The 16,865-nt window shown below is 40.7% G+C and overlaps 2 protein-coding genes across 8 annotated transcripts in view; one reads left to right on the top strand and one right to left on the bottom strand.

Moving 5' to 3' along the window:
- Positions 1–1,367: 1,367 nt before the first annotated feature.
- ap5b1 (adaptor related protein complex 5 subunit beta 1) lies at positions 1,368–10,421 on the bottom strand. 3 transcript variants are annotated; one of them, XM_004916173.4, is made up of 3 exons: positions 10,333–10,421; positions 6,387–6,588; positions 1,368–4,924 (listed from the first exon to the last, which is right to left on the bottom strand). In XM_004916173.4, exons 2-3 carry the CDS (start codon positions 6,534–6,536, stop codon positions 2,300–2,302), a joined length of 2,775 nt encoding a protein of 924 aa, XP_004916230.1. In that variant the 5' UTR covers positions 6,537–6,588; positions 10,333–10,421; the 3' UTR covers positions 1,368–2,299. The 3 variants fall into 3 exon arrangements, with proteins under 3 accessions (XP_004916230.1, XP_002937091.1, XP_004916231.1); XM_002937045.5 differs by lacking the exon at positions 10,333–10,421 and adding an exon at positions 9,967–10,147; XM_004916174.4 differs by lacking the exon at positions 10,333–10,421 and adding an exon at positions 9,878–9,966.
- The window catches only part of cdc42 (cell division cycle 42), a 25,458-nt gene continuing 19,011 nt past the window's right edge, over positions 10,419–16,865 (top strand). For 2 of the 5 annotated variants that reach the window (XM_031905014.1, XM_031905016.1), the window contains exon 1: positions 10,480–10,564. The gene's annotated coding sequence lies outside the window, so the exon portion shown is untranslated. 5 annotated transcript variants of the gene reach the window in all.

Genomic DNA, 16,865 nt, shown 5'->3' with positions numbered 1-16,865 from the left:
TTCTATTACTTATCTACCTATTCAGTCTCTCTACAATACTGTCTGGTTTCTAGGGAAAATAATGCCCTAGCAACCAAATAGTAAAATACCAAACTGGAGAGCTGTTAAACAAAAACCTAAATAACTAAAAAACATGAAGACCAACTGCAAACTATTTCTAAATATTACTGTCTACATCAGCGGTTCTCAACCTGTGGGTCGGGACCCCTTAGGGGGTCGAACGACCCTTTCACAGGGGTCGCCTAAGACCATTGGAAAACACATATTTCCGATGATCTTAGGAATAATTCTATGGTTGGGGTCACCACAACATGAGGAACTGTATTAAAGGGTCGCGGCATTAGGAAGGTTGAGAACCACTGGTCTACATCATACTAAAAAGTTCATTTAAGGTGAACAACCCCTTTATGTCCCCTTTGGAGGGTCAGTTTGGAAACCACTAATGTAAAGCCTAAGTAATAAAAACGACAAGATCTGCAGGTCAGAACAAGGTCAAGGAAGCTGTAAGCTTCAAAGGCAAGTGGGGATATCACCTCTGTGCTTAACTAAATTAAAGTAAATGTTTTCATGCGCTAAAAAGAACCAAAGGAGTTTATTAGTGCACTTTACTTGAGCAACCAAGATGTTGCAGATGCTGGTTTCCTTCACTTTGTATCCTTTAGTACAATTCCCATCATATTTTTACTTTGTTAATATGTATGGGATTCTGTAAATCTAGCTAGCCATGAACATTTTACAAATGTACACAAACAGGACGTGTAGGTAGGAGTGTTCATTGCTAGTTCTTTTGTTCTGAAAAAAATGGCAACTTTACAAAGGGTTTACACTGAAAATAACTTGAATTATATGATGGCAGCACATGGCATGGGGGTTAATAATTAAAAAAAACTGCACTGCTGAAGCACAGAGTAAACAAATACACTAACAAAAAGTACATAAATACAGATACTAAGGGCAATGGGGAGATTTGTCGCCCGTCAAATATTTGCCACTGCGAGCGACAAATTCACAAAAACACCTTGTCCTTCCCTAACATTGTAATTGTTGCAAGCAGATTACATTACTTGCGGCAATTCAGCTTATTCGTGGGAAATTGCTAAAGCAGGCATTTCCCCATGATTAAGCCAAACCTCCGCAAATAATGTAATTTACTTGCAGCTATTACAATGTTAGCGAAGGGCAAGGCATTTTCAGGGAGATTTGTCGTCCGTGTTTGAAATTTAAACACAGGCAACAAATCTCCCTATGTTATTGCACTTAAATGTCAAATTAAGGTCGCTACAAGTCCAAAGCCCATCTGCTCCATGCTCTGCCCCATTGCCTAACTTCCCAAACCTAAAAGGACAAAGGGTTTTTTTTAAAGGAAAAAGTAACTTTCTTCCTACTATGAAGGGTACACTATTAACCACTCATGCAGGAGTGCTGGCTGAGAAAAGATGTGAACCTTAACACAAGGCAGAAATATCCCTATGTCTACATCAGCATTAAACAGTTATCTAAAGAATTAAAAAATGCAGCTTGTAGCCAGTGTAACTTTTTGAGCTTGAAATAAAATACTGGCCATCGAAAAAGAACAAAGAATGGGGCATCTCTATTTCTTCAGCAGAGTAACAGTTTCAAAATAATCTATGTTATTAAAGGAGTCAAAGAACTTGTCTCACAGTCAAGCCCAGACTGGCAATCTGAATTCTGGCAAATCCCGGAGGTGCTGCTGTAAGATGCCATAAACAGTCACTATTTATTGGGCTGGTGTTTGGGCCTCTGTGTACGTGAAATGCCAGGGCCTATTTTGAATCCCAGTCCAAGCCTACTCACAGTCTGTATTGCTGATGGAACACCATAATTCGTGGTTAGTACTAAGGATGCACCAAATCCAGGATTCAGTTCAGGATTCAGGCAAGATTCTGTCTTTTTCAGCAGGATTCGGATTTGGCCGATTGCATGCTGCGGTCTTAAAAGTCATGTGATTTTTTGTCAGCGTGCGGTTACCTTTAACCATTCCATAACCTAATCAGCATATGCTAATTAGGATTCTGATTCAGTTCGTTATTTGGCCAAACCTTTTATGAAGGATTCGGTGTTCTGCCGAACCTGAAAAAAGTGGATTCTGTGCATCCCTAGTACAGAATCCCTAAATAAATATAAATATAGACATATCTGAGTACAAATGTTTTTTCAATTTTTTTTTTATATATAATTTGTATTCCAATTTAAAACAATTTCTTTAAACATGCCAAATGTACAGGCTGATTTAGTACTTGATTCTATTAAGTATCCAGCAAATCATTTCAGGACCTAATCATTTTTGTAACGTGATATCTAAAAGGTGCGAATTTAAATAAGGCAGTAAGTTCCAATTATCTGTTCTAACACTGAAGCAGGCAGTATCATCTTGACTCTTAATGTGCATTAATATGTGAAACTGTGGGGGTAAAAACACAGCGATTTTGTATTCCCCGCCATTGCAGGACACAGCAAACTTGGAAAAGTTATCCAGCACAATATCATGAAGAGAGTTATTTGACATTTCATAGCAAAATATGCTCTCCTCAAACTGATTCTGTTCATCAGGCTTAAAGGCACTCCAAAGCTTGCCAAACAAATCAAATCTGGATTCTAAAGGCCATAAAGCAGGCAGTGGGAGTGGAATAAACATTTCCCGAAAGGTAATGTAAAGTGGGTCCAGTTTTGTCTGATAAGTGATGCCGTCTTGTGTACTGTATGTGGCACTTACAGAAAAGATGGTTGGGTAAGGCTCTTTTGGCACTAAATTTATAGTGACAACTGGTGGCTTTCTGTCCACGAATAAGCATGGAACATTAATGTCACTTATAGACTCAAACCTACAATCTGTATTTTCAAACTGGAGTACAATACAGTAGAGATTGTGATACTTGGGCTCAGACATCTCTTTAAATGCCAAATGGTATTTTAGTGTAAGCAAAGAAGAGCTGTTATCAGCACAATGCTTATAATATTCTTCAAAAGAACATTCATTTACAGATCTAGGGGAATCTGAGATACAGGTAAAAGCTTTTATGCCCTCGAGCACAGGTTGCAAACATAATAATGTTTTTTCAGCATTACGTATGGTTAGCATTGTGGAAAAATTCTCATTTTCAGTCATGATTGAGGATAAGGACCTAGATTTAGTTTGGCCTCGAGCTGGTGACATGGTTAGAATTTTTCCAAGTTTGTCACTTGAAACATTGGTTAGAAGCACATAATACAACCGGGCACGGTCTTGAACATCAATGTCCTCAAAACGATGCATTAGATATTGTAAGAGATCTGCCAAATGCACAAAAATAGCACTGAGTTTTTGATGTTGAAGTACATGCTTACATACAGAGAGCAGTGCATTTCCTGTCCTCCAATCACCTTTACTGCACAGATCAGAACAGAAAACCACACGCCTTAAAAACAGGGCTGTGCTGCTCTGTGATATTGAATTTTCCTGGGCAACCCTCGAGAGAATCTTAAGATGCCATCCAAGGTTTTTCATAGTCCATTTATCAGTGGGAAGATTCACGATTTCTTTTTGTAAAGCCTTTGACAAAGTAACCGGCCAAACATGGAATTCCAGTAAAATTTGTGTCTGGTTAATGAGATTGATAAAATTTGGAGCCAATGAGCTATTGCTCATATATAACTTGAGCAGTTTTTCTGTCAGATTTTCCATGTGCTTTTCACAAAAGTTAAAATATTGAACAAACAAATGCACGGCTCGGAAAAAAGTTGCTGTTATTTCTCTGTTGCCATTCTTATGAACCATACTGTAAAGAGACATGACATGTTCAAAAAGGAAAGCTATACCCTTTTCGGAATAGGACCCTTCGTTTTCAAGGTAAACCATGCTTAATACATTCTGTCTGCACAGCATGGTGCTGTGGTCATTAAAAACATTAGGAAATAAAGAAGAAGTCATTTGGACTGTGAGCAGAACTGGCAAATTCTCTTCAGAGTTGGAAGTAAGGGGTCTGTTTTCTGGAAAATGTAAAAGACAGTCTAAATAAAAGAGTTTGACTGGTGTAGACAGAAGTGGGTGTTGGGTCATTCCCACTAGTCTCTGAATGAGGAAATGTTCATCCTCTCCCGTGAACAGGCTATCTGTAAACACAGCTTTCATTTGCAGTATGCTGTGAAAACAAGACAGGTCCATTGTGCTAAATAACCTCACTAGCTGAGATTTGAAGATCACTGGTGAGATGGTACGGGCCATGGCTACAACTTGAACTATTTGCCAGAACAGAGTGTTTTGGCAAACCGGTGTAAGAAGGTAGGAGTCTTCGAGCAGTAAAGCTAAAATGGATTTCAGATCCTTTGTTTCACTGTTGGATGGGAGCAATAATAACTGTTCATTAGATGATGGCTGTAATTCAACCATATTTTCAGTTGCGCTCCAGAAAAAGTCTTCATTGCTCAACAAGGCATTCTTAAGTGCACCATTGGATGGCCCTTCCTTCTGTGCTAAAAATCGTATTGCATTTTTCAATACAACAGTATAGAGCAATGTGTACGACTGATGTGCGGCAGTCACCTCTTGTTGTTGCATCAAGTACAACTTCTCCATTCTTTGAGACAGAAACCCTGGGTAGCAGCTCTCCAGTTCCCGCAGACATTCACAAGCTGTAGTGCGTAAGGGTCTGTTTGCAACGCCTTGCTTTTTGTCATTCACATCCGATATTATATGCATTAGTAGGGAAGCAAAGTCTTGTGCCATTTTGCTGTTCTGATTGAAGCTTTCACATGTAATCAAAACAGTCTCAATTGCTAACAAGAGGTGGCACCTTAAAGTCATACTTCTCTCTGAGCTTGGCATCTTCTTTAAAATGTTCATTAATGTCTCTGCAGTCATTTCCACTGTTTTTTGGTCCGGGCACAGAAATTCAGGGAACTCTAGTAGGAGGTCCATCATTAAAATCTACAATATACAAAGGTGACATAATAACTGACATAGACATGATTTAAATATTTCCATAGAAAGTGGTAAAACTACATATAAAAAATATATATATTTGAAGGTATTCCTTTGCTTTATCACATATTTATGGCGGAAAATTCTTTTGAATCCAGAAAGGAAAATGGAGCATGGAATAAAAACAAAAAAAAAATATTTAACAAAATACATATTACTTAGATAGCAATGTGGTGGAAAATATTAGTTAGGGGATCTGTTATCTGGAAACCTGTTATGCAGAAAGCTCTGAATTACAGGAAGGCTATCGCCCACAGGCTCCATGTTAATTAAATATTTTATTTAAAATTTATTTCTTTTTTTCTCTATTATTATAACAGAGTATCTTGTAATTGATCCTAAAATAAAATTAATCCTTACTGGAGGCAAAACAATCCTATTGGGTTTATTTAATGTTTAAATGATTTTTCAGTAGACCTAAAGTATAGAGATCCAAGTTACAGAAAGATCCCTTATGTGGAAAACTCCATGTCCATACTTGTACTAGATAACAAAGGTTTGGCACTAAAACAAACATAGATACTTCAGATGCTTCCTTTAATTGTACATTTAGATCAGGGGTCCTCAAAACTTTTTAAACCGGAGGCCAGTTCATGGTCCCTTAGACTGTTGGGGGGCTGGACTATAGTTAGTCCTCAAACTGCCACCTCTGCCCCCACTGTGTCCTCACCCCTGGCTACTACCTGTCTGTCTCAGAGTGGTCCTCGGCCCCAGCGTCTCACCAGCCGACGCTAATGACACTGGATGCGCCATTAGCGCTGCCCAGTGGGACGCTCTGACGTGACGCCCTGGGGCCGAGGACAACGCCGAGGCAGACAAGTAGTACCCAGGGGTGAGGACGCAGCGGGGACTGAGTAAATGACCTTGGAGTGGCCATGCATGCTCAGTTTCTAAGACTATGAGGAAGCTTCCTGCTGAATGGCTCAGATCACACATTCCTAAGGAGGGGAGGCAGTTCTTAGCATTATTAAGGGAGGGGGGAGCAGTAGAGGGGAGAGAGGAGAGAGTTGTGCAGATTATTGCACAGGACAACGAAGAGACAAGAAATCCTGTTTCTTTTGACAGAGAACTCAGTGTAGCATTTCTGTGAGTGCTTATGGCTGTATTTACATAGACCTTTCAAATAAAGCTTAGTTTTTACCTTTCCTTCTCCTTAAACTGAGGGACTCAGTTACCTTGTTTTGAAACAAGATACTCTGTAATACGTGATAATAATAATAATTGTTAATAATAAGTGATCAGAAATAATAGATTGTCTCTCCAGGATTATAACGAGGGATATTTAAACCTTCATGGTGAATACATGGACTTAAAGGGGTTGTTAATTGAAACATAATGTTTTGCAGAATGAAAGCAAATCAGAGATGCAATAGAACAATGATGGCTGACAGAGTACACCTTACTGTACCTTAGTTTGGCCATGTATAGCTTCACTCTGAAGATCTTTCAGAAGTTCTCCCAAAAACCCATCCACAGAGGAGTCACATAAGAAAGTTTTAGGCTCGGAACAAAATGAAGCCACCTTACGGTTCCAGCTGGCACTGTTCCTCTCTGCCATGTTGATGCTAATGCTACTGGTTCATAGATGCAAGAATCCAGGCAGTTAAGAGCTGCAGATATGAAAACAAACAAATAAACAAAAGAGGAATGTTAGAAATGAATATCTGGCAAGTACTGGCTGTGTGGTACATGTGACAACAATCTCCTGTATTCTTCATATGTCTGGGCTATGGGGTAGAGTGGAAAGAAAAACATCCAAGCCAGGCTACATTTTGCAAAAACACACATGAAGTCTCCCAAAAGCATGTGGGAAAAGGTGTTATGGTCTGATGAAACCAAGGTTGAACTTTTCAGCCATAATTCCAAAAAATATGTTTGGCGCAAAAACAATACTGCACATCACCAAAAGAACACCATACCCACAGTGAAGCATGATGGTGGCAGCATCATGCTTTGGGGCTGTTTTTCTTCAGCTGGAACTGGGGCCTTAGTTAAGATAGAGGGAATTATGAACAGTTCCAAATACCAGTCAATATTGGCATAAAACCTTTAGGCTTATGCTAGAAAGCTGAACATGAGGAGGAACTTCATCTTTCAGCATGACAACGACCCAAAGCATACATCCAAATCAACAAAGGGATGGCTTCACCGGAAGAAGATTAAAGTTTTGGAATGGCCCAGCCAGAGCCCAGACCTGAATCCTGAAAATCTGTGGGGTGATCTGAAGAGGACTGTGCACAGGAGATGCCCTCGCAATCTGACAGATTTGGAGTGTTTCTGCAAAGAAGAGTGGGCAAATCTTACAAAATCAAAATGTGCCATGCTGATAGACTCATACCCAAAAAGACTGAGTGCTGTAATAAAATCAAAAGGTGCTTCAACAAAGTATTAGTTTAAGGGTGTGCACACTTATGCAACCACATTATTTTAGTTTTTTTGGTTTTCTTCCCTCCACCTAAAATATTTCAGTTTGTTTTTCAATTGAGTGGTACAGTTTATAGGTCACATTAAAGGTGGAGGTCTGAAATGATTTATCTTTGTCTCATTTTTGTACAGTACAGGAACCTGACATTTTATCAGGGGTGTGTAGACTTTTTATATCCACTGTATTTAAAAAAGCCCACTCAGGGAAAAAAAACCCTCAGCTAACAAGGTATTTTTGACAGAAACCCAGCATGAGTTCCTTAATTCAGGGGGGTTTCCTTTATGATTGCTCAAGCTGAAAAGCTCAAGCAATCATAAATGTTCCCCTTTAGGTATGTGTACATTTTCAAAACATTCAAAAAAGCAGTACTGAAATGTTTTGTTCTTTATTGGGTTAATCCATTTTGGTGGGTGGTGCATTTTTCCATTCATTTAAATCAGATTTCTATAATCACTGTATTGAACATATTTTTCAATACAGTGATTATAGAATATTTTTTTTTTTTGCCTGCCTCTGGATCAACTAGCAGTTAGGCAGGTTATATGTAGGCATTATGGTTGAACGTGATGGACGTGTGTCTTTTTTTAACATAACTTACTACGTTGCTATTATCCAGATAATTTTTGTACCATGTCAATTGGTCGTTTTGCCTTTCAGCCAGGTTAGAAAGTTTCATTTGGCTAAAGAAAAAATCTGCAAATTTATTGTTTATCTTGTGATAGCTTTGGGGGACCTACAATGGAAGTAAATTTCATACGATTGATGTCTGCCAAACATTTCATGTTCAGGACATCCCCCGATTTGTATAGTAAGGACTTTATCCTACAATTTCAGTCTGAATGTTAGTTTCAGATCGTTGCAATTAAACCTAAGACCAATATCTGAACGTTCGTCAGAAGAAGACTAAAATCTGAACGTGTACGGCTAATTTACAGTTAGTGATAAAGAGCACAATTGCTGTTTCCCATAGCATCCAATGAGATATCTGTTTTGCATTTCAAAACTGGTAGTGAGCAACTATGTTTGTGCCATTTAGCATCTAAACAAGACCATATAAGGTGTGGAATTTAATGAAATTGAAACAGCTAAGCAACAAAGCTATAACACATACTAATTAAAGTATTCTAACATGTCGGTATACAGCTCCTCAGTGCAGCTAGCCCTCAGTTAATCTGCACAAAATATCCCTGATCTCTGGAATATCAAACTAAAACACAACATCATGTGCAGGTTGGTTTTTAAAACGGCAATGACCACCAAGAAAAAGTTTTTTTTTTCCTTTGCACAGTGAAAAAAAAGAAAATATAATCCTAAAATACCACTTCTAATACTCATTGATAAACATGTTTAACTATTAAAATGAGTTTGTAGATAAAACTGTAACTGAAAGCAGTTTGTTTGTACTTTGCTATTACCTAATAAGTTTGCCAGGCTATAGAAACGTCAGAAATTAGCTCTCTTTCAGTCAAGACTCCAGTTCCCACAATGCCTTCTACCCTTCCATTATTCTCCTTTTTGTGTTAGGGCTCTGGCACACGGGGAGATTAGTCGCCCGCGACAAATCTCCCTGTTTGCGGGAGACTAATCTCCCCGAATTGCCATCCCACCGGCGAAAATATAAGACGCCGGTGGGATGGCACACGCTGCGCAGGCGATTTCGGCAAATCGCCGAAGTTGCCTCGCGAGGCATTTTCGCCGATTTGCCGAAATCGTGCCACTGCGTGTACCATCCCACCGGCGACTTACATTTTCGCCAGTGGGATGGCAATTTGGGGAGATTAGTCGCCCGCGACAAATCTCCCTGTTCGCGGGCGACTAATCTCCCCAAATTGCCATCCCACCGGCGAAAAAGATTTCACTAACCTCCCCGTGTGCCAGAGCCCTTAGGGTGAAGACACATTGCTAATAAACGCCAGAAAATACCCTGCCATAGACAATACTGACAATTGCCTCTGCTAAAACACACATAGAGACAGTTATTAATAAATTATCAGCATTTTCTACTTGTGTAGCCACAACAAGTAGCTGCTACTAGTAGCTCCTGTGTCTTCACCCTTAGGGCTCTGGCACACGGGGAGATTAGAAAATGCCTCGAGAGGCAACTTCGCGATTTGCCGAAATCGCCTGCGTGACAAGGGAGATTTGTCGCGGGCGACTAATCTCACCGTGTGCCAGAGCCCTTTATCACAGAACTTGCAAGGCATTTGGGAAGTGAAGTCTTGGTTGGAGGAGAGCTGACTACTGATACAATGTGACAATGGCATGAGCAGATAAGAAAAGCAAAGGCCAGACAGGAACTGATTTCAAAAAATTATATATTACATTGCAATGCGTCAATAAAAACCACCTTGGAGCTAATACAAACTTGAATTTCTGGCTAAAGATAAAAGCTATGATTGTACCTATTAGGTGAGGTTGATATTTTTGTTTTCTAGTCATGTACGCCACATAAAAGCTGAATATGCGCTCAGTACCTGTCCTAGAACTACAACTCCCACAAGCTACTGCTGACAAGCTCAATTCTCACTGACTCGGTTTTTTACGTCCTGTAAATCCTTTGTACCTTGAGTCTCGCTGTCTTTCGCTTCAGGCCAACACTCTGCAAGGAGCCCTCTACCACCACTTCTTTCTGTATTGTAAGACTGTCACTGTCACCATTTAACCCAAACTTCCCCAAATCTGAGCCCACCTAAATATCGTCACTTCAAATGTGTTTTACTTTGCTCATACGGAAGTCACCTGACCGGATATCATGAGTTTGCGGCAGACATTTCACAATACGGGCAAATCACGCCCAGGTTTTTATTTTTAGATTGAAAATGCGAACGACAAATAAAAAACCTTGAACGATTTGAATTAGTACCCGCTCCCCCAGTCTATGTTCTTGAAGCAGTGCGCAAAAAAATTCTGTGGTGCTGTGTAAAATCACCTTTGTATTCGGTACAGCAGCAGGACCAAAGCCCTCAATAAAGATGGCCACAAACCAGTTCTGCTTATTCTTCCCTTGTCAACCTGCAGCAATTCTTCGCCGCATTGTGCAATGACGTCACCACTCCAGAGCGTCGTGACATCATTACGTATACTGACCCCTGCCTGTAAGCCTAGGAAACCCTGCGAGTAGCTGCCAACGCCCGGTGGAGAGAAGGGGAGAGGCTGAGCGGGTAAGTGGGGGGAATCTTTCCGAGCGCTGGCTGTTTGGGGGGAACATTATCCTCACTCGGGGGCAGTGTATGGCTGGAGTGGAACTGTTCGCAACGCGAGGTATATAGGGGAGCGCAGGGGCAGGGAATTGCTGTGTGGCCTCTGTAACAAGGAACGGGGAGCGGCCCGGTACCGCATCCTGTCGGGCTATCTGGTATATGGGGGGTCGCGCCCCTGGGTACAGTTGCGGGCTGCTTGTGCAGGGTAACTCAGTGGGGTTAATTGCGTGAGTTTGACATGTTTGGGTAAACCGGGACTGTATTGGCTGTGTGCGCTGGAATTTGGGGACTGGACATGGTAGGTGAGGCTTATTCTCATTAGCTGTGCTTTCTTTTACTTGGGTCTATCCGCCCGAACGCTCAAGCATTCGGTGAGTCTGCCAGGGATGCTGGGAGTTGTAGTGGGGCTTTAGGTTAAGATCGCTTCGTTACTTGCCCCTCGGGACCCTAAAACAGCAAATTTGGGAGGGGGCGCTTTAAGATCAGCTGTGTTACCGATAGATCGGCGGATGGTGGTGGTTTTTGGGGGGAGCAGGGAGGAAATACTGCAGGGAGGAGGCTGCTGCTGGGGGAGGGTAGGAGGGAGAGGCTGGTTCTGTACACTAAGCTGTCAGCCAGCATCAAGGCCTTTTAGAAACCAGGAAAGAATTTGTAGATTTTGGCTCCTCGGCTAAAATAACCCGTAGTTTGGTGGAGGATGCCGGAACGTCGCGATCATAACTGCTGGAGGGCCGGCCACTTGTGATGTCCATCCCCATTGGCTGTACGGGTTCTGCTCATTCTTCCTCTAATCAATATACTTTGCAAGTTCTATTGGGATTCTGGAAGGCCTTTGATGTTTGCTCTGTAGTGGCCCCTACAGCATTTTTGCCCATGCCTGTAGCTTCCAGGTCTCCAAGGGTACTGAAAGGAAGGTAGAGAGCAGACACTGGGCATTTTCTAACAGCCTTTTGGGGGTGGGGGGGGTTAGAAAACATATAAAAAAAAACTATTTGTATACCTGATTAGCATCCTTATCCAAAATTGGTGTTAGGCGTGGGCATAGAGAGTACTGATAGAGATTATAAAAGTTATGGAGTTTGTTACAGGCAGGCTGCAATACAGTTGCTGTTTTGCTCCCCTGTGAGCACTTAGGGAATTGGTCCCCAAACAGTGATTTGTGATCATCTTGTTCTCCTCCTCTTTTTATAGTGCGCCAAACAGCTTCATAGTGGGCACTCATTGGGTCCCAGGTAGATGCGGTTTGGCAACCCCAGAAAGTTCTTTTTTTCATGCTTTCTGGTTTTGCAATATTTTCTATGTGAATGCTGTGCCTATCCGCTCTGTTGGAATATGGGTTGAATTTTGGCTGGAAAACATGCAACTGCACATTCAGGCCAAAATAAACCCCATGTGGGTACTGACTTGCAGTGTGGTGCCTTTCATTGCTGCTGGAACATGAGGCACAAGGTGTGATGTTACCCTTATGGTGACCTCACTGAGGAATTGTGATACCCTTTGTCAGAAGGAGAAAGTGGCTGTTAGTAGCCAACTAAATTATCTAAAGACCTGCAGCTATGAAAGTGCCCAATCTGCCATTAACCCCTAAGTCAAAAGTAGAGGCAGCACATACTTGGCAGAGATTTCATTTGTGATAGAACATCTCCATGCAGATAAATAAATTGTGAAGATGGCAGTGCCTGCTGCTGCTAAGATCCATTTCTTTGGCCCTGCCACTGCAACTGTGAATCTGAAGCAACTTAATCGGGCCACACCTGGGGGAGCTGCATTGGGTATATCTCACTAGCTTTTGGCATGACAGCAGTCTTACTGTAGGGTTTTGTTTTTGGGTAACGGGGAGGGTTGAAGCATTTAACTTAACAGCTGGAAGATATATTGCCAATTTTAATGCTTGCACTAAGGAATGTTTCCTGGTATTCATGTTACTATTTCTGTTTCCTTTGTGGCAAATAACAAACCCATTCTTGCTTTATGGAAGGGACACTAGATATACAGATATACCTGTCACTATCAGAACCACTGTCACACAAGACAAAGCAGGATCAATGAGCCTTTATTTCAATGGCTCATTAACATTTACTTCACTGCTGCTTGGAATCCCTGTGGCTGATTTAGCAAGAGATAAGGAAGAGTATAAGTAGGTTCAGCTGAGGGGAAAGCAAATTGATGGGTGAAGTTTCCTTGCTTACTCTGACCTCATAGTCGTCATCCTGAGAGAACTTTAGGTGTAAGTTCTTCTGTACTGCTCTGCACTCTCGGTTGCCAGTATAATAGATGGATTTTGTATGCTTGTCTCAACAAAGCTATTCATTGGGCGGACCTGTGATTTAGAAGAAAATAAGTGTGTCACTTCCTGAGACGGTGTTTGATATTGCATTACCATCAAAAACTTTAATCACATTCTTCTTTTTTTGCTAATGGATCCTGGTAAAGCAGGGCCAAAACGACATTCTGTCAAATTCTCCTAGGGCAGTGGAACTTACTCAGGGAGATTTTAAGCTGAGTTGGTGCCATTGAATGCAAAATGTCTGCTGTTTTCATAATGACAAATAAGAAGGTGGGCATATATCAGTCATACTTAACTGGGAAATCTGTATCTGCATTTCCTAAGTAAAACTCATTGAAGCTTGCTGTAAAAAAAAATCAAACCCCTTAAGTGGTAAAAATAATAGAGCCAGTGATTTTATGAGATTCGCTGTTCTGAATATTCTGTTAAATGGGCTACTCTGCAACTTCTGGTCCAAGACCATCCTTCCTTGAATTATGTTTGATTGTTGCTTGTTCAGATTTAACAGGGCAGTGTGGAAAATCCCTCTGGGCAAGAACCAGATTGTGCTGTTGGGCATTAGAATTGCACTTCACATGCATAGGAAAATCAAGGAAATGCTGTAACACACTGATCCATTACTGTGGTTGCATAAAGGGATGTATTGGCTAAAATAGTGGACTCCCAATTCTTTGCAGTGATGGCAGATGGTGGTGATGCTGACATCTATAAAATGAATCTTGTAAGACTGGCTTTTGAGAGTGTATTGTTCAGTAGGGTTTTCCAAATAATGTATCTTTGCAGTCACACCAGACAGAGTTAAAGATTATTGCTCTGACAGTTCTGCTTTTTATGCTACAGCTAATGAAATTATATTTTAACACTTAGGTCAGTTACATATGGTTCAGTTCCCTTTAACTTTATAAAAAAAAAGTGACATTTAGGTTGTTGTCCTCCAGGTTTTGCTCCCTTTTGGTTTGTTGTTGGAATTTATCTTAACTTAATTACAGGCTGGAAATCCCTGATATGAATTATTGTGGGTGCGCCTATGTTGGCCCTAGTTATCCATCTCTGGCCAGCAGATGCTATAAATGAAGTGCTGGCATATTATATATGGCCTTAAGCCTATTGATTTTCTTCTAGTCTGACTTACGTTCTGCATACTGTTTTCAAGTGGTATATATAAAAAAAAAAATTGTTTATATATATATGTGTATATATATATATATATGTGTATGTATGCACATAAAGACTAATCATGGAGTAGTTTCAGTTTACCTGTTTAGCTCAAGAAATGACAAAATCATAGATTTTTCATGGTTAAAGTAGGTAAAAAGTATGTTTGGCACAAACCTGTTGAACAAGGAGGGTATGCCATCCATTTAAGAGGCAGTGTTATATTAGGAAGGAAGCAGACAATCATACAAATACTAGGACCTGGCCATGCAAGCACTTAGTAAAGTGACTTATTTTTCTTCATGGGAAAAAATATACCCCTTTTTAAGCTCATTAATTTGGGTAATATAGCAAGGTGCAAAGACCTACCTGATTCCACAGATTGAAAGGCAACCATGTTAAGGTCCCCATACACTGGCAGATCCACTCGCTTGGCGATGTTGGCCCTGGGGCCAAACGATTGAATTATAATGTCGGGCATAGGCAAAGTCGGTCCGTGGACCGCATCAACGAGCCAATACGGTCCCCGATCCGACTATATTTTCTAACCTGCCCGATCGAGATCTGGCCAATTTCAGATCCCCTTCCTCCTTAGTTCTTAGAATCCATTGCTTTGTCCCAGAATTATCACTTTGCAATGGAACAAGGTAAGTTAGGTGTTGCATTACACTGTTAGTCTAAGAGGGGTGGGGAACTGACCCCAGCAAAAAAAAAAAAAAAAAATCTGTGCTATCAGCTTATTAGTGTTTTATCAATCTTTTTTTTTTTTTTTTTTGTATTTTGTATAGTTTATTCACCTTTTCTACATAACCCAACTGAATCAAAATCAAAAAATCATATTTATTCCTTTTAAGAAAAAAGTCACTTGTTGGTGCTTGCATTGCCAGTTTATTTCCTGTAACTGTCTGCTTCCTTCCTCTATGACACTACTTCTTAAAGGGACATTATATCTTTGTGTTCAGTAAATAGGCGATGTGCTGAACATACTTTTTGCCTATTATTAAAATCGGGAAAAAGCCATGCTTTTTTATTTCTTCAGCTGGCAGACTTAGTATGCCAGTTGCTTGCATGACGTCTGCGTTGCTGGTTCAGAGCCCAATATATATCTGTAATTTCTTGCCCAATGCTTTTTCTAGTTAATAATATAACAGTGGGTGGGGTTCGCAAGCAAAATCTCTGCTGATATCCTCTAAAGTGCTTTGTGTAACTAGGAGAATTTGGCACAACACAACTTGCCTGTGTGGCACTAAAGTTAAAGGGGAATTTTGCCCATGGGCTCTGTGACTGAAAGAAATAGCTATATACCTTGTCAAGCAGTCCACATTTACATGAATAATACATATGCTTCTTTTAGGGTGGGTAAGAAGTACATAGTTTTTGTTCTACCTTTATTTGAGAACATTATTAAGTATAGCTACTTGGTGCCATAAGCTGGCGTGCTGTACTTATAATTTGCCTAGTGTATATGCTTTAGATGCAAAGCACCAGGTGCTTGTTTTAGCTCATTATGCTAATTGAACTTGTTAAATGAAATTAACATTTTTAAGAGCCTAATTTTCACAGGCCTACATACATATCAATAAGGGACAACTTGCTTCCAGTATCTGCCGACTTTAATTTAGGAGTTGGCCTTTAACTTTTGTTGGGATAATTGTTGAAAAGAATGATTGTGCTAAGGTGCAGCTTTTAGAAAAAGTAAAATTGGAAAACGTTGCATTCTGATGAAAGTATTTAGTTACAATGGAGAGGGTTATTCCCTGTCTATCATAAATTACATAGAGTGCCACCTGGCTTTCTAAAAGAAGGTTGTTATTGCCATGTGTGGTAAATAAGCATAACATTTGGCACCTTGCAAAGTTCAAAGAGCAATTAATTGGTTATTAGAATTCACATTACTTTTTTTTCCTGCTTGATGAACATAAGGCTGATGCCACACCAGGCGTAGGGCTGATTTTTTCGGCAAGCGGAAAAACGCTTGCCGAAAAATCAGCCCTACGCCTGCTACTAGTGCCTGCACCCGAGCGTATTCCATTCATTCAGGTGCAGGCACAAGTAGCAGGCCTAGGGCTGAATTTTCAGCAATCGTTTTTCTGCTTGCCGAAAAAATCAGCCCTACACCTGGTGTGGCATCAGCCTAAAGGTGGCCATACACGAGGCGATTTCGCTCGTTGTGCGATGAACGATTATATCGACAAACGATCGTATGGCGATCGAGTTCCCATACGATATGCCATCCACGGGCAACGATAATTCGGGAAAGATTTTGTCGCATCATTATTGTAAAATACGTACGATCGTACATCTACGTACGATCGAATGTCGTTGACTTCCGCTGCTGGCAATCGTGACATGCGCAGAGAACAATCGTTGAAAGACAAATGTCTGACACTCACACCAACTGGCAGATTTTATCGTTAAACGACCAAAATTTTTAAACCTGGCCGATCGATTTTGGGGACGATAATGTCGGCTCGTTTAGTGGGCCGGCGATCGTTCGTACACCACCAACTATACGATAACTTAACGATAGCATCGGATCGTTCGGGAATCGGTCGTTTGTAAGTAAAAAATCGGTCCGTGTATGGCCACCTTAAGAAAGAACTGCACTGTTTCAGTTTTTTTTTTTTTAACATATTGTGTGGTTCCTTGGCCAGTGTCACTCAAGGTTAGCCACCCCACATGACTTCTCAATGTGGTATAGATTCAGTGATGAATCAATGTATGTGCAACACAGATAGGTGTGTTTAATAAGGACAGGGTGCTTTGGGTTATATCACTATATCAATATTTGCTGTTAAATGATTTTATATGCAAATTCTT

This window comes from Xenopus tropicalis, chromosome 7 (genome assembly GCF_000004195.4).
Source record: "Xenopus tropicalis strain Nigerian chromosome 7, UCB_Xtro_10.0, whole genome shotgun sequence".
Lineage (NCBI taxonomy): Eukaryota > Metazoa > Chordata > Amphibia > Anura > Pipidae > Xenopus > Xenopus tropicalis.
Note: the sequence above shows the minus strand (reverse complement) of the source record. Positions and strands in the feature narration are given on the sequence as shown.

Excerpts from the sequence above, each read along its gene's own strand:
- ap5b1 (XM_004916173.4), bottom strand. The coding sequence starts at position 6,536 with ATGGCAGAGAGGAACAGTGCCAGCTGGAACCGTAAGGTGGCTTCATTT. Across the intron at positions 4,925-6,386 it reads CTATACATGGCCAAACTAAG|ATTTTAATGATGGACCTCCT; the intron begins GTACAGTAAGGT and ends TGTATATTGTAG.